The sequence below is a fragment of the Scyliorhinus torazame genome, chromosome 5 (assembly GCF_047496885.1).
Source record: "Scyliorhinus torazame isolate Kashiwa2021f chromosome 5, sScyTor2.1, whole genome shotgun sequence".
Lineage (NCBI taxonomy): Eukaryota > Metazoa > Chordata > Chondrichthyes > Carcharhiniformes > Scyliorhinidae > Scyliorhinus > Scyliorhinus torazame.
The window spans coordinates 153,435,939-153,459,132 of NC_092711.1; the positions used below are offsets into that span (position 1 = coordinate 153,435,939).

The 23,194-nt window shown below is 45.3% G+C and overlaps 1 protein-coding gene and 1 long non-coding RNA gene across 3 annotated transcripts; one reads left to right on the forward strand and one right to left on the reverse strand.

Moving 5' to 3' along the window:
• Window positions 1-1,130: 1,130 nt before the first annotated feature.
• Window positions 1,131-23,122, reverse strand: LOC140422130 (uncharacterized). 2 transcript variants are annotated; one of them, XM_072507129.1, is made up of 2 exons: window positions 23,044-23,122; window positions 1,131-3,762 (listed from the first exon to the last, which is right to left on the reverse strand). In XM_072507129.1, the coding sequence occupies exon 2, from the start codon at window positions 3,404-3,406 to the stop codon at window positions 2,396-2,398; it is 1,011 nt and encodes a 336-aa protein (XP_072363230.1). In that variant the 5' UTR covers window positions 3,407-3,762; window positions 23,044-23,122; the 3' UTR covers window positions 1,131-2,395. The 2 variants fall into 2 exon arrangements, with proteins under 2 accessions (XP_072363230.1, XP_072363229.1); XM_072507128.1 differs by lacking the exon at window positions 23,044-23,122 and adding an exon at window positions 4,998-5,197.
• LOC140422152 (uncharacterized) lies at window positions 5,201-12,811 on the forward strand. Its single transcript, XR_011947285.1, has 2 exons — window positions 5,201-5,708; window positions 12,085-12,811. It is a non-coding gene; the product is annotated as an uncharacterized lncRNA (long non-coding RNA).
• Window positions 23,123-23,194: the final 72 nt, after the last annotated feature.

A 23,194-nucleotide genomic window follows, 5' to 3' on the forward strand; every position in this document is an offset into this window, starting at 1 on the left:
TAACAGAGAAACAGTTGGTATTTAAATTATGGAAAACATAAAAGATAAAACACTTGAATCACAACACAATATTTGAATCAATAAACACAATACTTGAATCACTTCTCTTATACAATCCCACACTACCACAGCACCTGATCGGAATTCAGATGCAAATCCAACAAGTGTACCCGTCATACTATCCACTCCAACAATGAACCAAGGCTTTTACAAATGATATTGAACAAATAGACTCCTCCACATTGTGGGAGAGTTTGTGGAATTGGTGCTCAAATGTCCAAATACACTTATGGATTTGCACCATCTCCATGCCCCAGTCATAACGCAAATGATATTGATTATATACCTAATGTATCTTATTCTCCAGACGAGGAAGAAATGGCAATGGGGAATTCGGCTTAGTAGCTTTTACATCGTACTTGAGGTAACAAGGTAAAAGATCAAATGTCTGTATAAAGGGACAGTATAATACAGATGGTCTGAACACATGCCTTTATCCTCTTTATCTGTGTCTCTCTCTCTTTCTGACACTTTGTGTGGTTGGTTGATTTCTGTCTCTGGTCTGTGTTTGACTTCACAGCAGCCTGTAAATCGCTACTTTTGCCCTATACCCACAAACCTCTTCTTAGGTGCATATCTCTCTCTAAGCTTTCTCTCTCTCTAGTTTCCTCCTCACACCGTCTGAAATTGACTCATCTGTAACACCTGCATTTCATTCCTCGGTTGTTTCTAAGGCTCTAATGCGCTATGTGTCGGTTTCCTGTTTTGCAGCACTCAATTGCTATTGTAACCTTGCATTTTCTACCTCCTCATACAACTAGCTTTCGCTGTAGCCTTCCTCAGCTTGGAGGAACGTTTCGCTTGCCCCTTTCTCACCCCTTTGCAGTGTCCAAAGGGTCCCGGACCTTTGAATGCCTTATTGGCATCTTTGACTCATTTAGGCCATTTATTCTTTCGGTAATCTTGGAGTACTCTTTCCCAATCTGGATTATTACCAGCCACAATTTTAATTTGGACACAGTGTGACATTAAGGTGATCACTTAACCATGCCCACCCAGAGACGCCAAATGTTGACCCTCAGACGACGATATCAACTGACGTGGCGACAAAGAAACACTGACACAAGATATTAAGTACAACTCATTCTTTATTAATGTTTAAAACAGGGGGCAACACGGTGGCGCAGAGTTAGCCCTGATGCCTCATGGCGCAGACGTCCCAGGTTCGATCCCGGCTCTGGGTCACTGTTGGTGTGGAGTTTGCACATTCTCCCCGTGTCTGCGTGGGTTTTGCCCCAAAGGATGTGCAGGTTAGGTGGATTGGCCATGCTAAATTGCCCCTTAATTGGAAAAAATGAATTGGGTACTCTAAATTTTTTTTTTTTTTAATTAATGTTGAAAACAAAAGATCAACATGAACTGTTCTTTATCTCACTTGTTAAAGTACTGATTACTTGTTACAATGAATCGTAAAACTCGTGGCTTGGGCCCAAATACTACTCATTGCAAGGTGAGGTGGTCAGTCTCCCTTTGATAGATTGTCTTCTTTTCTGAGCCCAGGACCCAGGGTTTCCCTGCGTGATGGTTATTCCTGTAGATCTTTGCTGTGGTGGCTCTGAGCATCCCCGCTTTTATCCCGTTTCTCCCAGTATCGTGAATGTTCTTAGTACATCAGTTTGTACATTACCAGCTGAAAACAACAGGGCACAAGTGCTGTCCATGTTCTTCTTATCTGTCCTTGCTGAGCAGTCTCTACAGCTGCAGCAGTTTCATGTTGAGTATATCTTATCTTATCACACCCTGCCAACTCAACAGGCTGGTTCATTAAACTGCATCTGTGTTCACAGTCCCTGTGCAAGATTGGCTACTTTTCCCATCATGCTTTGTGGGTGTTTAGCAGATTGTCACCCTGCTGTATTCTGTATTTAGTTTTGATCTTCCTGTATGTGTAGGAAAAACACTATTTACTCTGCAGGATAAAATAAATATCCTTCATCAGCTTTTGCGGATCATTTCAGTGGCAATCTGGTCTCTCAGGCTCAAAGAGCATCTTGAGACCGGCCGTCCCGCAGAGATTCTGACCCTCCCATTTCGCCAACTTGTCAGAATGAACATGGTTCATCCTGGAAGTGATTAACATCAGCAATTTGTTTTTTAAATTTTAGACTACCCAATTCGTTTTTTCCAATTAAGGGGCAATTTAGCCCCTACCCTGCCCTGCACATCTTTGGGTTGTGGGGGCAAAACCCATGCAGACATGGGAGAATGTGCAAACTGCACATGAACAGTAACCCAGAGCTGGAATCGAACTTGGGACCTTAGCGCCGTGAGGCAGCAGTGCTAACCACTGCACCTGATTAACAGCAGCAATAACAGCAGAATCCAACCCGTACCATCATTTGTGGACTCGCTGGTGTCTCAGCAGGTGTGTTGACCGAGTGAATCCCTTCTCACACACTGAGCAAGTGAATGACCTCTCCTCAGTATGAATTCGCTGATGTGTCTGCAGGATGGTTAACTCAGAGAATCCCTTCCCACACTGAGCGCAGGTGAACAGTTTCTCCAACGTGTGAACTCTTTGGTGTGACTGCAGTTTGGATGAGTGAATGAATCTCTTTCCACACTGAGAGCAGGTGAATGCCCTCTCCCCCGTGTGAACTCGCTGGTGCGTCTGCAGGTGGGATAACTGAGTGAATCCTTTCCCACACTGAGAGCAAGTGAACGGTCTCTCCCCAGTGTGAATTCGCTGGTGTGTCTGCAGGTGGGATAACCGAGGGAATCCCTTCCCACACTGAGAGCAGGTGAACGGCCTCTCCCCAGTATGTATTTGCTGGTGTGTCTGCAGGCTGGATAACTGAGTGAATTCCTTCCCACACTGAGAGCAGGTGTACGGCTTCTCCCCAGTGTGAACTCGCTGGTGTGTCTCCAGACTGGAAAACCGATTAAATCCCTTCCCACAGTCAGAGCAGATGAATGGCTTCTCCCCAGTGTGCATTTGCTGGTGTGTCTGCAGGTGGGATAACTGAGTGAATCTCTTCCCACACTGAGAGCAGGTGAATGGCCTCTCCCCAGTGTGAATTCGCTGGTGTTTCTGCAGACTGGATAATTGAGTGAATCTCTTTCTACACTGAATGCAGGTGAATGGCCTCTCCCCGCTGTGAACTCGCTGGTGGAACATCAGTTCCTGAGAGCTTTTGAAGCTGTTCCCACAGTCAGAACATTTAAAAGGTCTCTCGTTGGTATGAGTGAGATTGTGTCTCAGCAGGTTGGATAACTGAGTGAATCCCTTCCCACACAAAGAGCAAGTGAAGGGCCTCTCCCCAGTGTGACTGTGTCGATGATATTCCAGCTTGGATGGGCAGTTAAATCCCTTCCCACAGTCCCCACATTTCCAAGGTTTCTCCATGTTTTGGGTCTCCTCGGGTCTTTCCAGGTTGGACAATCAGTTGAAGCCTTGTCCACACACAGAACACGTGTACAGTTTCTCCCCACTGCGAATAGTGTGATGTTTTTTCAGGCTGTGTAACTGGTTAAAGCTCTTTCCACAGTCAGTGCTCTGGAACACTGTCACTCGGGCGTGTGTGTCTCGGGGCTTTTCCAGTCACACTGATGTTTCACATTTGTTGAAGCCAACAGAACACGTCTCCTCCTAGATTGAAAGGTTGATGATATTCAGGTCCTGATGAATCGAGTGATTCTGTCAGATCTTGACATGACATTTGGTTAGAGATTTCTTTCTCTAAATCCTCACTTTGTAATATTCTGGAAAAGAAGTTTACAGAAGACATCACTGTCAGTACAGGATAGAAATTCAGAATAGACAATTCTAGTTTCTATCGAACATTCTTTCCTCTCTCATTCCCCAAAAGTTGTAATTCTCCATCTCACACACTCTCCCTCCATTCTCACTCTGCTGTATCTAATATTCACCCTCTTAATTCTCCTGATTCAAGCTGATTGACAGATCCAAGCTCACTGCTTCCTGTCCTGGACGCAGAGACTGAAAATCTTCATGCAGGCTGCTAGTCAGATATATATCTATATTAGTGGGCTAAAGATGCGTTTAATGTATAGGATTGTTTCAGTTGGTTAAGATACAGGGGGTTGTGATTGATCATTACCTTGAATTTGCTGCCGATGAGAGTAATCAGCAGAAATGATCAATAATTTCTACATGAAACTGGATGGGCTCTGCTGGCTTACAGAATGGGACCCACTTGAGACTGACAGAATTGCTTGCCGATTTGAAAAGTCCAATGGACTTCTTCCCTTCCGTTATAAATCTGACTGGAAATATATAACATAGCTACTGTACTATGTTACAAGAGTAAAATAATTAATGTACTTTATGACAGAACCATCAATAATATATCTAATCTACAGCCTCCCCGAACAGGCGCCGGAATGTGGCGACTAGGGGCTTTTCACAGTAACTTCATTTGAAGCCTACTTGTGACAATAAGCGATTTTCATTTTCATTTCAATCTGGATAACACCATATCACCATAACAACATATCCCCGTCCTCATGGAATCAGAGTTTTACAGTACAGCACGAGGCCCTTCGGCCCTTCATTTCTATACTAGCCATCAAGCACCTATTTACGATCATCCCATTTTCCAGCACTTGGTCCGTAACCTTGCATGCTTTGGCTTATCCAGTGCACACCTCAATGCTACTTCAATGTTGTGAGGTTTCCCGCCTCTGCCACACTTTCAGTCACTGAATTCCAGATTCCCACCACCCTCTGGGTGAAAATGATTTTCCTCAAATCCCCTGCCCTTCACCTTGTTACTGACGGGTCTACCAAGGGGAAAGGTTTCTTCCTGGGCCAGAGAAAATGTGAAAATTGTCAGAATCTCTGCAATCTCCTCCCTTGACTACCACAGCAGCCTTGGATACATCTCATATGGGCCTGGGGATTTAAACAAGTGAACAACTGAAAGCCAGAAAAAGAGCATAAATGCAATGGGGAGAAAAGAATGTGTTTTACTCACAAATATTGGAGACAAGAGGACGTTTCAGCCTGTTGGGAGTCAATCTTCATTCAGAGGCAGAAGAGTAACAGCTTTCCTGGGCAGGAAGAAGCTGTATAGCCATTGACAAATCCCAGAATCTGATTGGCTGGATGACCAGAGCCCTTCCGGTCTTCCGTGTGTTTCCATTGGTCAATCCCCCTCATGGCGACAATAAAGGGGTGGACCTCGACTCACGTGGGGTGGGAGGGCATTTGACCTCCAGACGTGCTGAGCTGTTGACCAATCCGCAGTATTTATTTTCTGCAACCAGTGATATTGCCCCCAATGGGATATTGTGTACTGGGAACGTCCCTCTGAGTCATTGTGACGTCTCATGGTTCCAGTGCGCAGACTCGGTGCCGACACAGGAGCCCCGCCTCACCCGTTATTCCCCTCCCCCTGGACCTCCCCGAAACAAGGTTTCCAGGAAACCGGCTGACGGCTCCGCCAGAGCGAGAAGCCGCTCGGTGAGTCCCCCTTTTTACCCGGGATTGCGCGTGTCCAAGGGAGAGGGGAAGGTGTCCATGTGCCAGCCAGAATTAACCCTCTCTGACCTTCCTGCTGAGGTGTTGACCAATAGGAAGAGTTGGGGCCGGAAAGACTCTGCTCCTCCAGCCAATCAGAGCGGGCTTTGTGTGAATGAGGATTGAGCTTCACACTAACTAAAACGTCCTCTCGTCTCCAAAACCTGTGAGTAAAACACTTTCTTTTCCCCCCCTTTCCAATTATTTTCTCATTCTGACCTTCAATTGGTCACTTGCAGCAACTGAAGGGAAAGGAAGTGAATCCAGGGAGGGTGCAGACTCTGCAAAGCTTGGCCCAGGTCTCTCTCTCTCTCTCTCTTAAACACATTGACATCTTTTGCTCTCTCAGCTTGACACATTTATTTGTCTGGCGAAAAGGATGGTCCCTTTCCTACTGTTCACAATTAAAGGGTGGTTTCCCCAGGAGATGGCTGACATTTAAGGGGACAGTAAATTAATATTGGACGGAGAAATGTCTGTTTATATGGTACAGATTAGATATATTATTTCTGGTTCTGTAATGAAGTACATTTGTTTTCATTTCTAGCCTTGTAATACTGTAGTGTAGCTACGTTATATATTTCCATTCGTCACTTCCCTGAGAGGGTTGTTCGTCTCTGGAATTCACATCCATCGGGACCAGTGAAGGCCGGGAAGGTCATTGAATATTTTCACAGATAAATTGGACAGATTTTTAAAAATCTGTTTATTATAGTTTTTTTAAACTATTTTTTAACGATAAACACAACAGAGTAACAGAAAAATTGGTAGAAAATGGGTACAGAGCAGAACAAGAAAGATTGCCAGCACAAATACAACAACATGTTGCAGAATTAATTCTGAACAGGATATTTGAGGGACCAAAACCTCCAGATGAAATGCCGGATCAATTGAACAACCAGATAACTTGTTAATATCATGGGCTCGATTCTCCGAAGAGGGAACAAAGTCCCCTAGCAAGCGTGTTTAGCTGTGCGTTTCCTGCCACTCAGTTCCGAGAAACACATGGCTATTCAACGCAACTCGCGTTGTAAAAGGGACCTGAATGGGAACACGCGACCAAGGCCACACATAGCCACATTTTGTAAACTGGGGAGCTCGGCTGGCTGGATCTCCCCCTTGCAGTGAGAGATCGCGACATCATTTTTAAAGAGTGCCTCGATCTCCGAAACAATCCCCTCCCCTCGTAACTCTTTCAAGACCCACACCGGGCACCTCATGCCTGATCATGCACATGCAGAAAATGCCAGTTTGGCACCTTGGCAGTGCCCATTCCCACTGGCAGTGCCATACAGGCACCTTGGCAGTGTCAGGCTGGTACCCAGGTGGCACCAGCAGTGCCAGGGTACCACCTGTCCAAAAGGCATGCATTTGGGGGCCTTGGATCACCTGGGCGACCCCCATAAGTGCTGCTCCATCTGGTCCCCGTTTTAGTGCTGAACGGTGCTCGGCCAAGGTCTCTGAGGTGAAGGGAATGAATCCCAGAGCCTCCGGTACCTCGGCAACATGCACATTAGAGTGGGGCTAATTCCTTGCTCTAATATGCAGATTTGCCAAAAAGTGATCTTGCTAACAATGGCTGGGATTTTACATCACAATGTCTTGCGAGAACGCGTTGAATCTCGCGAGGCATGGCGTGCCAGGTAGATCCTGGGAGCGGGGTCTCCCGGGTTTCATCAGCCATGCTGCGCCACGGTGAGATGTTCTGCCAGCGCAGCATGGCCATTGGATCACAACTAGTGACTGAGGAAAGAGGGTAAGATCATGTTTAAACAGGAGGATAACTGCCAGTTGCACAATCAGAGCATTGCAAAACATACTAACAATATGATCGTATTCAAATGAATAAGTTAAATTGAATTCGCTCATGGAAAGCCCAGGAGAAGCAAGTCAGGCGAATTGGAGCCGATGCATTTGAGATAGGGGTCCCATACCTTCCAGAAAACATAAGACTTAGAATGGAGTACAGACTTTGAAAATTCCATCGGGGTGCATTCCATAACCAGCCCATGCCAGTTTTGGATGGAGGGAAAGTTGTGGCTAATCCAGGAGCAAAGATCAGGTTATTATATCACCTTTTTTCATTCGAATCAGTGATTTCCCCATCTGGGAGACCCAGGATCAGGAATACAGGATCAGGCTCGATCAAAAATTCTCTCCAATTCCCTGACTACATTTGACCAATAGGATTGAATCTTGATGCAGCTCCATAGACGATGTATATAGTCACCCTCAACTACCAGGCACTTTAGGCTCACAGGGATTGGATTTATTTATTGTCATGTGTACCGAGGTACAGTGAAAAGTATTATGCTGCGTACAATCCAGACAGATCATTCCATACATGGAAATAAAACATAGGGCATAGATGAATACACAATGTAAATACATAGACAAAGGCATTGGGTGAAGCATACAGAAGTGCAGTACTACTCAGTAGAGAAAGGGAAAGGGGACGTATTAGGATCAAACATGTGTCTAAGACTGGGTGTCAGATGAAGGCTGTGTAGTATCTTCAACTGGGTCTCCTTCCTATTATTGCTGTTCAAAATTTCATCAGCCATAGTCCTATATGTTGCCCTGGATCTCCACATCAATATTGACTGCTAAGTCCCATGACTACGAAGATCTCAGCATTGAAATTCAGGTTATGGAATTTTGAGCATCATAGAACTGGCTCATCAATTGTTTAGGCTCCACAGAATTCACGGTTCTTTTCACTGGGGAAATTGAGGAATCAAGAGGCAAAGATGTCTTGTTACAGATAACGTCTCTAAGCTGTAAGTACTTAAAAAGGACAGTCTAGGGATGTCAAACTGTTGACAAAAGTATGCCCAAAGGATGACTAGGAAGCATCTCTGAACATGTCTTCCAGCCTCAAAATGCCTCTATCCAGGTATCAAATCCATGGTCAATGGGACCGGGTGAGAAGTCTGGACTGCCTTGGACAGGAGAGACAGTGGAAGTCAACTTAGATTTCCCTTCGAATTGGCGGACCAACCTCCACGCTCCTGAGAGTATTAATAATAACAGGATTATCACACTTAGCAGAACCTGTCTTAATGTCACCAGAAAGCAACAAGACCTGTAAAAGGAAAACTGACTGGTCTGCTTCTATATCGAGCCAGATGGATCTTGTGTCTATCCTAACCCAACCCCTTACGAACTTAGATGAGAGGCCAATTGATATAACCTGATATTCAGGAGACCCAAACCTCCTTTAGCTCCTGGTAATTGGAGCTGCACAAACTTGAGGCAAGGCTTTTTAAAATTCCAGATAAATGTACTAATCATTCCATCAATTTCCTTAATGACTGGTTGACAGATGTTTAGGCAGCATCTGCAGAGGGTACAACAGTCTGGGCAACACATTTCATTTTACATGAAATTGGAAGAGCCGACCACTGGGCAAGGTCCCACCTAATAGCCACCATCAGCTGTGGAACGTTGGCTGCATATAGCTGTCTGAAAGGGGGGGGGGGGGGGTCATTGACATTCCCAGATATTTAAATCCCAAGGGGGGTGCCATCTGAAGGGGAAGTTAGCAAGAGGAGGGGGCTTACCCCGCCCCACTAATTAAGGGGCAATTTAGCGTGGCCAATTCACCGACCCTGCAATCTTTGGGTTATGCGGGTGAGACCCACACAGACACAGGGAGAATGTGCAAACTCCATTCCGGACAGTGAACCTGAGCCGGGATCGAAGCCAGGTCCTCAGCACCATGAGGCAGCAGTGCTAACCACAGCGCTGCCCATGTAAAATTGATCATATAACCAGAGAAGTCACTAAATCTATCCACTACTCCAATAATGGCCGGGACTGAAACACTGGGGATCGACACAAACAGCAGCCCGTCATCTGCACACAGAGTGATCCATCCTCCAGTCCTGATATCAGAGACTCCGATCTAATAGCTCCCGGCAAGGGTTCAATGACCAATGTAAACCACCAGGGGGACAGAGGGCAGCCCTGTCTAGTCCCTCTCTGAAGCTCAAAATTCAACGACCGTAAACCATTCTGGAGCACCGCTGCGGATGGTCTGTGATTTTTCACAAAAACTTAGAGTACCCAATTATTTTTTCCCCAATTAACGGGCAATTTATTGTGGCCAACCCAGTTACCCTGCACATCTTTTTGATGAGACCCACACAGACACGGGGAGAATGTGCAAACTCCACACAGTGACCTGGAGCCAGGATCGAACCCGGGACCTCAACACCATGAGGCAGGACTGCTAACCACTGCGCCACCATGCCGCCAAGTGTGTGCTGTTTCAACATCAAGATTGCCACGCTGAACTTTTGTATGGTTTATATGCCACAACATTTTGTCTCGACCTAAGTTTAAAAACACAAATGCCAAATCTTCAGAAAAAGTATTTTATGGGGAATCTTGTGTGATGCAAGTTCTTCACGCAGAATGTACAGCACAGAACCAGGACATTCAGTCCCTGTCATTTATACTGTACACAGGGCTCCTCCCATTTTACTTCATCAAGCTTCAGCAACATTCGAACCGTTACTGGAAAATCTTCCCCTGATAAACCCAGTCTGGTCCTCCCGCACAATTGTTGGAAGGATGTCCTGCAGCCTTATCGCCAAAACTTTAGATAGCGGTTTCAAGTCAACGTTCAAAAGAGAGATTGGGTGATGAGAGACCCACTTCTCTGGGTCCTTGCCCACCTTCAGAATCAAAGAGATATTAGCCTCACGAAAAGTCGGTGCTGCATCACAGAGTCAAAAGAGTGACAATACATATCTACCAACGGGTCATCCAACAACAAATCCTCAAACCCCCGATAAACCTCACCCACAGCCATCTGGTCCCGGGGCTTTACCCAGCTGCAGCTCCTTCATGGCCTTTGACACCTCTTCCCTGGAAAGGGGAGCATTGAGAGCGTCACACTGGCTTTCTGAGGCCTCCGGAAGCTTCAGGGAAGAGAATAAATGCTCCACGCCCACCGACACATCACTAGAATGTCAGCACACTCGGTCTCTGGTCAATAACACGGAGAATGTCGGCAGTCATTTTCACAGCCTCCGAAAGAGCCCCGGAGAGCGCGGGGTCGGGAGACCTCCTGAGGGTCAGGCCGCCATGTTGAAAAGGCGACTCCAGCCCCGCTGAATCTGCCTGTGCTCTTTTATCGACTAATTCCTTGATGTTCTTCAGCATAATCTTAGCAAACTCAATCCCGAAGTCTTCCAGGGACGTGATAACAAATATTAATTCAAGGATTCGGTAGATGAGTGCCGGGCATTCAAGATAAATGATGCATTATGGGCGAGTGGCACCATAACCTGCAGAAAAACAGCTACTCCAGCGCCCGCACCACGTGGTTTCCACCCCCCAAACCCGGGACAGATTTCTTTTTTAAAATTGTAAAGTAAATTATTTCATTTGCCTATTAAAGGGCAATTTAGCGTGGCCAATTCACCTAGCCTCACATCTTTGTGTTGTGGGGGTGAGACCCACGCAGACACGGAGAGAATGTGCAAACTCCACACAGTCAGTGACCCGGGACCGGGATCGATACCGGGTCCTCGGCACCGTGAGGCAGCAGTGCTAACCACTGCACCACTATGTCGCCCTCCACAGGATAGATTTCCGATTGACGAGGGAGTCGAGGGTTATGGGAAACCTGCAGGAAAATGGAAAGAAAGCGGAGATGAGGAGGGATTTCTTCACTCGAGGATCATAGATTATCATAGAATTTACAGTGCAGAAGGAGGCCATTCGGCCCATCGAGTCCGCACCGGCTCTTGGAAAGAGCACCCTACCCAAGGTCAACACCTCTACCCTATCCCTATAACCCAGCAACCCCACTCAACACTAAGGGCAATTTTGGACACTAAGGGCAATTTATCATGGCCAATCCACCTAACCTGCACATCTTTGGACTGTGGGAGGAAACCGGAGCACCCGGAGGAAACCCACGCACACACGGGGAGGATGTGCAGACTCCGCACAGACAGTGACCCAAGCCGGAATCGAACCTGGGGCCCTGGAGCTGTGAAGCAATTGTGCTATCCACAATGCTACCGTGCTGCCCCGATGTGGTGAAGCTTTAGAATTCTCTACCCTAGAGGATTGTGGGGCCTCAGTCATCAAGTATTTTCAAGTCAGTGAATGATCGGTTTCTCAATATTGAAGATATCAAGTGAGATGGGGGTAGTGTGGGGGAATGGTACTGAGGTAGATCGGTAAATGGTCTCATTGAATGGTTGAGCAGGCTCGATGGGCCCAATGGCCAACTGCAGGTTGGATAAGTGAGTGAATCCCTTCCCTATTTGTTATAATGTCTACATCCAGGACAGGAAGCAGTGAGCAGGGATCTGTCAATCAGCCTGAATCAGCACCTTCAGGAGAATTGGGAGGGTGAATAGTAGATACAGCAGAGTGAGAATGGAGGGAGAGTGTGTGGGATGGAGATTTACAGCTTTTGGGGAATGAGAGAGGAAAAGTGTACTATAGAAACTAGAATTATCTGTTCTGAGTTTCTATCCTGTACTGACAGTGATGTCTTTTGTAAATTGTTTTTACAGGATATTAGAAGAGGAGGAATTACAGACAGAAATCTCAAAGATCACGTTGGCTTCAGAAGATTTTAACCATCCGTGTGACTGGAAAAGCACCGAGAGAGAGAGAGAGACATACCCGAGTGAGAGTGTTCTAGATCAGTGACTGTGGAAAGAGCTTTAACCAGTTACGCAGTCTGTAAAAATATTGCACCTGCTGTGACACCCAGACACGAGTGATGACAGGGGTTGGATTCTGCTGTTTTTGCTGTTGTTAATCACATCCAGGACTGAATCATGTTCATTCTGACACTTGGTGAAGTGGGAGGGTCGAAGGGTTTCTTTCTGCTGGACTGGCCGGTCTCACAACTTTGCTTCCAGTGGGCTGACAGGACTTTTATCCTGCAGAGTAAATAGTCCTACCGCCTCGGGTAGAACGAAAAGAAACACATTTGTCTCTGTTCCATTGAGTCTACAACACAGGGCCAGGCCAGTCGGCTCAATTGTCTCTCTGTATTTATGCCCCACATGAGCCTACATCCAGCTCTCTTCATCTCCCCCATCAGCATATCCTTCTATTCCTTTCTCCCTCATGTATATATCTCGCTTCCCCTTCAATGTATTCAGGAGAGGCAGTGGCGTAGTGGCATCGTCCCTAGTATTCCAGAGGCCCTGTGTAATGTTCCAGGAGCCCGGTTCAAATCCCACAAGACAGATGGTGAAATTTCAATTAAATAAAAATCTGGAATTAAAAGTCTAAAGGTTAGACCATTGTTGATTGTCACATAAACCCGTGTGGTTCACCTTTAGGGCTGGAAATCTGCCGTCCTTGTCTACTTGGGCCTTGTGAAATGGCCTCAGTTCCAGGGCAATAAATGTTGGCCCAGCCAGCGACACCCACATCCCATGACTGAATTTTTAAAAATTCTGTTCACCTCAACCACTCGCGGTGGGAGTGAGTTCCACATTCTCACTCTCACTGGGTAAAGAGGTTTCTCATCAAATGCCTATTGGATTATTGAACCCCTTCATCATCTTAAAGACTTCCATCAGGTCACCCTTCAATCTTCTCTTTTCTAGAGAAAAGCAGCTCCAGCCTTTTCTGAGGGTGAAATGCCCTCAGTTCTGGTATTATTCTTGTCAATCTTTGTTGCACCTTCTCCAGTGCCTCTATTTCCTTTTTCTAAATGGAGATCACAAATTTTGACAGTGCTCCCAGTGTGCAGGCGGTGCTGATGGGGGTGGGAGGTGAGGAATATGCAGGAATAGTGATTTCGGACCACGCCCCGACTATTGAGATGTGAGAGTTCGTTCGGGATAGGCGCAGAGGTTGGGGTGGAGGCGGGATTCAGAGCTTTTGACCAACAAGGGAGTTCCGTGGGAAGGTAGCAATGGTGATTAAGAATTATGTTGCGCTTAATCAGAATGGGGAGGTATTGGCAGCCACGCTTTGGGAGGCCTTGAAGGCGGTGGTCCGGGAGGAAATTATTTTGTCCAAGGCCCATAAGGATAAGATGGGAGGGAGGAGCATCGGCGACTGTTGGACCAGATAGTCGAGGTGGATAGGAGGTATTCTGTGGCCCCCACGATGGAGTTGTTGGCGGAAAGGAGGAGGTTACAAGGGCAGTTTGATCGGTTGACAATGGGAAGGGCGGTGGGTCAGCTGCAGAGGGAGTGGGGGTGCAGAGTAGGGGGGGGGGGAAGGTGAGTCGCACGCTGGCCCACCAACTGTGATGACTGACAGCGGTCAGGGAAATTCTTCAGGTGAAGCTGGAGTGGGGGGGGGAACATGGTGTTGGATCCGGAGAGTATAAATGAGGTGTTCCAGTCAGTTTTAGATGGGCTGGACTTCCCGGAGTTGGAGGAGGGGAAGAGGCAGGCACTGGATGAGCCGTTAGGACTAAAGGAGGTGATGGAATGCATTGGCACGATGCAGTCAGGTAAGGCGGCGGGGCTGGATGGCTTTCCGGTGGAATTTTATAAGTCGTTCCCGACGGAGAAGAGGGGGGGATTTCGGGCTATGGCGCAGGCGTCGTTTTCACTAATCTTGAAAAGGGGGAAGAATACATTGGACAGCGGGTCCTATAGACCCATCTCGCTGCTGCATACTGATGTGAAAGTCCTGGCAAAGGTATTGGTGTGAAGGTTGGAGGGGTGTGTGCCGGAGGTGGTCTCCGAGGATCAGACGGGGTTTGTGAAGGGGAGGCAGCTCCCTCCTGCAATAGTAGGAGGTTGTTAAACATAATTATGACCCTGTTGTGGCGAGGAAGTGGAGGGGGTGAGTGCCAGAGGTGACTGTGCCAATGGACTAAGAGAAGGCCTTTGACTGGGTAGGGTGTAGGTATTTGTTTGAAATCCTGAGGAGGTTTGCGTTCGGGCCAAGGTTTGTGGCGTAGGTCGGTTGCTGTATGTGTCCCAAATGTGACCAAATTATCCTGTTACAACAGGCCCAACTCTGACGTGAGATAATGGTCACTTTGGGGATAAAAGTAGAGGTTCCAAACGTTTTTCTTGCTGGCCAAGTACTGAAGACTCCCGAGGCCGAGTTCCAAGGAAATTACTGTCAAAGAAGGAGCCAGACTCCCGAGGCTGAATTCCACAAGAATTACTATCAAAGAAGGAGCCAGAGAGGGTTACACTTCTACAGACTGATCACCCACATGAAGTTATAAAAGTGAATGTCTTAAAGTTGTTCAGAAAACCTTTTTCATTTAATAAACTTATTTTAAAATTTACTATCCAGAGAATTCTGCCTTTGTCTTAATTGGTTAAAGTCTTGTCTGAACCAAAGTGAATTTATTAAATGGTAAGTTGGGGGTGGCTGAAATCAATTAATTTCCAGATAATGAGATCAGATAACAAATCTTCAATTTAAAAACATGCATTACTCTAGCGCCTTCCACACCCACAGAACGTCCCAAAGTGCTTTACAGCCAATGAAGTACTTTTGAAGTGCAGTCACTGTTGTAATGTAGGAAACACAGCAAGATCCCACACACAGCAATGTGATAATGAGCAAATGTTTTTAGTGATGTTCATTGAGGGATATTGTGGAGGTGGCGATGGATATTGAGGAGGGTCTGATGGATATTTTGGAGGTGGTGATGGATCCTCTGGAGTCTCCGTTTAAGAGCGCAGACTGATTCCCTCCTCAGTAACCAAATCGTGTTTGGTATTAAAATTGAAAAACGTTGTGAGCATTTGCTTAGGCAGCACAATGTATCGTTAGAAGATGCAATATGTTTGTGCCGAGTGAGTGAGCTTGCCGCGAGTCAGTCTGCAGATATACAGACCCGGGAAAAAGGCGCGAAAGAAGACAACGTTGCTGACGCCATTACAGCTGTGGCGCAGTTTTAAAAATGACGCGCTGCAGCTGGCAGCCATTTTACAAATGACATATGCAGCTTGGTGATGTGTGCACGCTGTGGCCACGCCCACCAAGGTATAAAATGCCCAGCCATTGGCAAACTTATCATTATGCTTCACAGTGCCGTTCAAGTACAAAAAAGCCTCCAATTAATACAAAAAACTTTTTTAACAAGGCCATGAAAATTCAAAGTATGCAAAACAAAGCAAAATGTTCTCATTTCGATGTTGAAGCACAACAATACGATTTAGAAGACACATTCTTTGTTGATGCAGTCAACAAGATTGATAATGCTGAAAAATGACAAAGCAGATATCATCTGTTCATATTAAGAAAGATTGGAACACATCATTGAAAGTAAATGGGTCCAAAATATTTTTCAAGTTGGATACTGGAGCTCATGCAAATTTGATCACTGTATCACACCTCTTTCCTCCAATTGAAGCTACTAAATGCCAATTGAGGGACTGCAGTGGCAACATCATCAGCACAAGAGGGTTGTGTTGTCTAACAGTAAGTAACAATGATATCCACCTGCCAGTGCGATTTGAAATAGTTGATGCCAATAAATCATCTCTACAAGGTGTTGATGCTAGGGGCTGGTTTAGCACAGTGGGCTGAACAGCTGGCTTGTAATCCAGAACAAGACCCAGCAGCGCGGGTTCAATTCCCGTACCAGCCTCCCCGAACAGGCGCCGGAATGTGGCGACAACAGCGCGTCGACAAGTGATCAAGAAATATTTTTCTTTTTCTTGGACTTCACAGCATGAAACGGAAAAGTCTGACCTCAAACCCGCACTGACCTCAGCCCCACTTCTCACATTTTACGATCCGACAAAGTAGGCAAAGATCTCGACGGACGCGAGTCAAGTCAGGATGGGAGCTGTTCTTCTACAGAAGACTTCAAAATGATCTGTGGAGACCGGTAGCATATGCTTCTTGAGCCATGATGCCCACTGAACAATGCTGCGCACAGATTGAGGAAGAATGTCTTGGGTCTGGTGAAGGGTGTTGAAATATTTTCCTGTGTTTATGGTCTACCTACATTTGTGATCGAGACTGATCATAGGCCACGTGTGTAAATTAACTAATTCACAAGAGTCTTAATGATATTCGCCCAGATTACAGAGAATCCTAATGAGACCAAGAAGATATGATTTTTGTCCAGTATATACTCCAGGAAAAGTTCTGATCCTTGCAGATACATTATCACGTGCTACTGAAATGAAGATAAGATTCCAGATCTTGTGCAGGTGATAGAAGCTCAAGCTGACATGCTAGCTGACACACTACATGTTTCTGATTGCAAATTAAGATTAATTAAAGAAGAAACTGCAAAGGATGAAGTTTTGCAGTGAATGATTCAGCACATGACTGATGGATGGCCAAATGCAAGCCGTTCTTGCTTCAGAAATGTTAAAAATGGCCTTTCTGTGGTAAATTGAGTTTTCCTCAAACTGGATAGAATAGTCATTCCTACAAAGTTGAGAAGACAGATTCTTACCCAGGTCCATGAAGGACACCAGGGTATTGAGGAATGTAAATGACGCGCGAGGCAATCCGTATATTGCCCTGGTATAAATTCAGACATTTGAAATTATGTTTCTGATTGTGACATTTGTCAAAGAAACTAGTCTGCTTAACAAAAAGATAAATTCCCAATGATGAATATTGTACAATTCAATGTTCTAAAGTGGGAATAGATGTTTTCTACTTTCAAGGCAAAGGTTACCTCGTCATTATTGACTATTACTCAAATTATCCAGAAGTGATTAAACTTACAAACTCAAGTTCAAAATCAGTCATCAAGTCAACTAAAAGATGTTTTTTCTAGACACGGGATAACATTGATCGTCGAAAGGGACAATGGACCTTGTTTCGACAGTTGGGAATGGACCCGGTCCAATGGGAATGCTGAGAAAGGTGTAGGTATCGTGAAGAAATTGTTGAAGAAAGCATACGAGGCGAGACTAGATTTTGTGCTAGCTTTATTAAGTTATAGAGCTGCTCCTTTATCGACAGGTCTTTCGTCAGCGCAACCTCTTATGAACAGACTGCTGCATACAACATTGCCAACCTAACTGTACCAAATCTTGATGATAAATCAATTGTAAACAAGATGAGACAGCAGCAGCAAACTCAAAGCTTGTATTACAACAAGTCAGCCAAACAGCTGATTCCGCTAGTTCCAGGAGATTGTGGACGTGTACAAGATCCAACAGGTGGATCGTGTTTTAAGTCAGGCAGCTCCACATTCCTATCTTGCAAAAACATCTGAAGGTTCGATATTCAGGAGAAATCGTCGTGCATTGTTGAAGGTGAAGCAACCTCCAACTCCAATTCAACCTCAACAATTGTTTTCCAACAGTAGGTTTCCTGGACATTGGTTAAAACTCAGTACTACATCATCTGATGCTCAACTTACTGATGCAAATATGAATCAAAAGAAGAAAAATTCTGAATCAATGACAGTTGGATTGAGAACATCAACAAGATGAAGGAAGAAACCTGATCGTCTCAATTTATGAACTATAAAACACTGATTTAACTCGTATAACTTTTACTGGTGTTCATTACTGTACATTGCCATTACACTGCCTGTATGTAACTTTGAATGCAAGAATCAAATTTTTCAAAGAAAGGGGGCTATCACAATATGTGGATTTTATAAAGCACATAAAGGGTTAATGTAATGTTACTACTCTACTCACTAGATGGTGCCATAGAGCAACCATATAAATATCACTGGCCTCCTTGACTTCTGGGAGAGAGTGGAAGGGAACCAGACAGAGTAGGTGTGAGATAGTTTAACTGATAGAATAATTTAGTGTTGTAGAAGTGTAGTGTCATCTTGACTTGTCTAATTCCTTAGTAATATGTTCGAATCTAATTCAGTGTAGTGTAATAAATTAGCTTTGTTTGTTAAACGCTGCTTGCTGTTCTTTGTTAACACTACAACCTTCACCATCCTGAAGGACAAAAACAAAGAACACAACAATCTCTTACTCTGAGATGATGCTCTCTGGTCCTAGGCTCTCCCACAAGAGGAAACATCCTCTCAGTATCTATCGTGTCGAGCCCCCTGAGAATCCTGTCTCAATACGGTCGCCTCTCATCCTTCTAAACTCCAATTAGTACAGGCCCAACCTCTCCTCATCAGAAAATCCCTTCAAACCCTGGATCGACCTTGTGAGCATTCTCTGGACTGCCTCCAATGATAGTATATCTTTCCTTAGATGAAGGGACCAAAACTGCTCGCAGTATTTATGGTGTGGTCTAACTACTGCCTTGTATAGTTTTAGTAGAACATCCCTATTTTTATATTCCATTCCCTTTGAAATAAATGCCAACATTCAATGTATCTTGGCAATTACCTGCTGAACTTGCATGCCAACCTTGTGATTTATGCAGGAGGACCCCCAAATCCCTCTGTGCTGCAGTGTTCTGCCGTCTTTCTCCATTTAAATAATGCTCAGCCCCTTTAGTTCTCCTACCAAAATGCATAACTTTACATTTTGCTACATCATCTTCCATCTGCCAAGCTTTTGGGCACTCACTTTAAAACAAAACTATTTTTATTGAAAGATTTTCATTTTATGACAGACAGACTTATCATCCACACACTCCGACTGCGCAATTGTATCTGCCCAGAGAGAAAAAAACCACACAGGAGTAATAATAATAACAAAAACATAACACAGGATTCGCCATGGTAACAGAAACAAACATTTTGCATCTTTAACTCGTTCTAGACACAGTGTGGTTAGGCTGTACATTTGTGCTCTACATCTTGCCGGTGTGGTCTATGTTAGTGCATCATTAGACCACAGAATTTACAGTGCAGAAGGAGGCCATTTGGTCCATCAAGTCTGCACCGGCCCTTGGAAAGAGCACCCTACTTAAGCCCACACCTCCACCCTATCCCCATAACCCAGTAAACCCACCTAACCCTTTGGACACTAAGGGGCAATTTAGTATGGCTAATTCACCTAACCTGCACATCTTTGGACTGTGGAGGAAACCGGAGCACCCAAAGGAAACCCACGCAGACACGGGGCGAAAGTGAAAACTCCACATAGACCAGTCACCCGAGGCTGGAATTGGACCCGGGTCCCTGGAGCTGTGAGGCAGCAGTGCTAACCACTGTGTCACCATGCGTGCCCAGCATGGTAACTTCATGGCTTGAGAACCCCCCCCCCCCCCGTTGTCACCTGTGGGGGAGTGGATAGTCCCAGCGCTGTGAGAGTGGTGAGGCCTCACCAGGAGAACTTGACCTTCTTTTGGGGGTGCTGCTCGTGGGCCCTGCACCCTGTTGTATTATATATTTCCCCTGTGTTTTGGGTGCTGCCTCTTTCCCCCCCCGCCCTATACCTGCACGTTTACTCTCAGCGACTGATGCATGAGGACACCAAAGTCTCACTGAGTCTCCACCTCTTTCAATTAACACCCATTGAAATAATAATCTGCCTTCCTATTTTTCTACCAAAGTGGCTAACCTAACATTTATCCAGGTTATACTGAAACTACCATTCATATGCCCACTCACTCAGCCTGTCTAAATCCTGCTGAATAATCTCTGCATCCTCCTCACAGATCATCTTCTCCCAACTTTGCATCATCTGCAAACTTATTTCCCTTGTCCAAATCATTAATATATAATGTGAACAGTTGGGGTTCCAGCACAGTACCTGTGGCACTTCACTAGTCACTGCCTGCCAATCGGAAAAAAACATTCATTCCAACTTTTTGCTTCCTGCCAGCGAACCAGCTTTCTATCCATCTCAAGACACTACCCGTAATCCTATGCCCTTTGATTTAGCAATCTGCTGTGTGAGACCCCTTGACATCCGTCTGCACAGCGAATGCATCCATTTTATTTCAAATGCTCTGAGCATTCAAGTACAAAACCTTGGGTGGCACAGTGGTTAGCCCTGCTGCCTCACGGCGCTGAGGACCCGGGTTCGCTCCCAGCCCTGGGTCAGCGTTCGTGTGGAGTTTGCACATTCTCCTTTGTCTGCGTGGGTTTCACCCCCACAACCCAAAGATGTGCAGGTTAGGTGGATTAACCACGCTAAATTCCCCTTTAATTGAAAAAAATAATTGGGTATCCTAAATTTATGGGGAAAAAAAGGATAGTCCTTTTAACATTCCTTGACCGGTCCCTACTATTTATTACAATGTCGTTATCTGATACAGGCCCTTGGTTTCTCTGCTTTTTTATTCTCTTTGCTGTATTTTTCTTGTGTTTCTGATTCCCCCTGCTCTTAATCTTGACATAGGTTCCCACCCCCTGACTATTTTAGTTTAAACCCCCCCTCCTCCTCTTGATTCTGTAAAACTTCTAGACATACGCTCAAAAGAATCATTAATTCAAAGTCCCATTTCTTATGAACATATTTATTTTAGATCTACCTGTAGTGTTAGGAAAAACACTATTTATTATCCAGGATAAAATAAATGTCCTTCATCAGCTTTTGTGGATCATTTCAGGGAAATGTGCTCTCCTCGGCTCAAAGAGCATCAGCCCACTGGAAGCAAAGTTGTGAGACCGGCCAGTCCAGCAGAAAGAAACCCTGCGACCCTCCCACTTCACCAAGTGTCAGAATGAACATGGTTCAGTCCTGGATGTGATTAACACCAGCAATAACAGCAGAATCCAACCTGTCATCGCTTGTGAACTCGCTGGTGTCTTAGCAGACTTGACAAGTGAGTGAATCCCTTCCCACACTCAGAACAGATGCACGGCCTCTCCCCGGTGTGAACTCGCTGATGTGCCAGCAGGTTGGATAGATCAGTGAATCCCTTCTCACACCCAGAGCAACAGAATGGCCTCTCTCCAGTGTGAATTCTCTTGTGTGTTAGCAGGTTGGATAACTGAATGAATCCCTTTCCACACTCGGAGCAGGTGAATGGCCTCTCCCCAGTGTGAACCTGTTGGTGCTTCCGCAGATTGGATAACTGAGTGAATCTCTTCCTACACTCTGGACAGGTGAACGGTCTCTCCCCAGTGTGAACTCGCTGGTGTGTTAGCAGGGTGGATGAATCACTGAATCCCTTCCCACATTCAGAGCAGATGAATGACCTTTCCCTGGTGTGAACCCGCTGGTGCACCAACAGGTTGGATGAATTAGTGAATCCCTTTCCACACTCTGAGCAGGTGAACGGCTTCTCTCCAGTGTGAACTCGCTGATGAGTCTGCAGGTGAGATAACTGAGTGAATCCCTTCCCACAAACAGAGCAAGTGAACGGCCTCTCTCCGGTGTGACCACGTCGATGAGTTTCCAGTGCAGATGGGGTACAAAATCCCTTCCCACAGTCCCCACATGTCCACGGTTTCCCCATGGCGTGGGTGCCCTTGTTTATCTCCACGTTGAACGATCAATTGAAGCCTCGACTTTACAGCGAACAAAGGTGCAATCTCACCCTGCTGGGAACGTTGTGATTTTTTCAGACTGGATAACTGGTTAAAGCTCTTTCCACAGTCAGTGCACTGGAACACTCCCACTCAGGTGTGTGCGTCTCAGTGCTTTTCCAGTCACACTGAAATTTTAAATATCTTGAAGCCGACAAAAGAGACAAAAAATCACCCTTGAGATTCAGATCCTGATGAATTGAGTGAATGCCATATCTTGACAATTGGTTTGAGATTTCTGTCTGTAAATCGTCCTCTTCGAACATCCTGTAAAAGGTGTTTTCAAAAGTCATCACTGTCAGTACAGGACAGAAATTCAGAACAGACCATTTTATATTTGATTCAGTTGTTCCCCCATCTTGACTGTAATCCTCCCCATGCACCCTCACTTCCCCCGCTCCTTCTGTCGCCATTGTTTACTCCTGATAATTCTTATAACATTAGAACATGAGAAACTGGAACAGCAGGAGGCCATTCAGCCCCTCAAGACTATTCTGTCACTTCATCAGATAACGGCTGATCTTCACATCCCTGCGCTCACCCCAAGTCCGTTCATTCCTAAAATATCCAAAATTCCTCTATTCTCTGTCTTGAACAAACTCAGTGACTGAACATCCACAACACTCTGAATTTATTTATCCTTCTTAAGATAGCGGCATCACTGGCATGACCAATATTTGAATAGACATGATAAATTCGACTTTAAATAGCTGATACATCAAAAACAGGTTTCACAAAATCACAAACATTTCTCCTGTCAGTTACAGAATGGATTGCTTCTGTGACTCAATGACTCTGTGTCTGGAAATATAAAATGTAGCGACAATACAATGTTACACAACTAGAAATAATAAATGTACTTTATTACAGAACCATAAATAATATATCTAATCTGCATAATATAACAATACTGGATATTTCTCTGTCTGATATTAATTTACTGTCAGCCACTTCCTCGGAAAGCAGCCTTTTAATTGTGAACATCAGGAAAGAGACCATCCTTTTAGCCAGACAAATAAATGTGTCAAGCTGAGGGAGGAAAGGATGCCAATATCTTAGAGAGAGAGAGAGACCTGGGCCAAGCTTTGCAGAGTCTGCACCCTCCCTGGATTCACTTCCTTTCCCTTCAGTTGCTGCAAGTGACCAATTGAAGGTGAGAATGAGAAAAGAAATGGAAAGGGGGGAGAAATGAAAGTGTTTTACTCACAGATGTTGGAGACAGGAGGACGTTTTAGTCTTTTACTCAATCTTCATCCTCAAGAAAGGCCGCACTCTGGCTGGAGGACCAGAGTCCTTCCGGTCCTCCAAGTTTCCCATTGGTCAACATCTCAGCCGAATTGGGGGGGGGTGAAACTTCC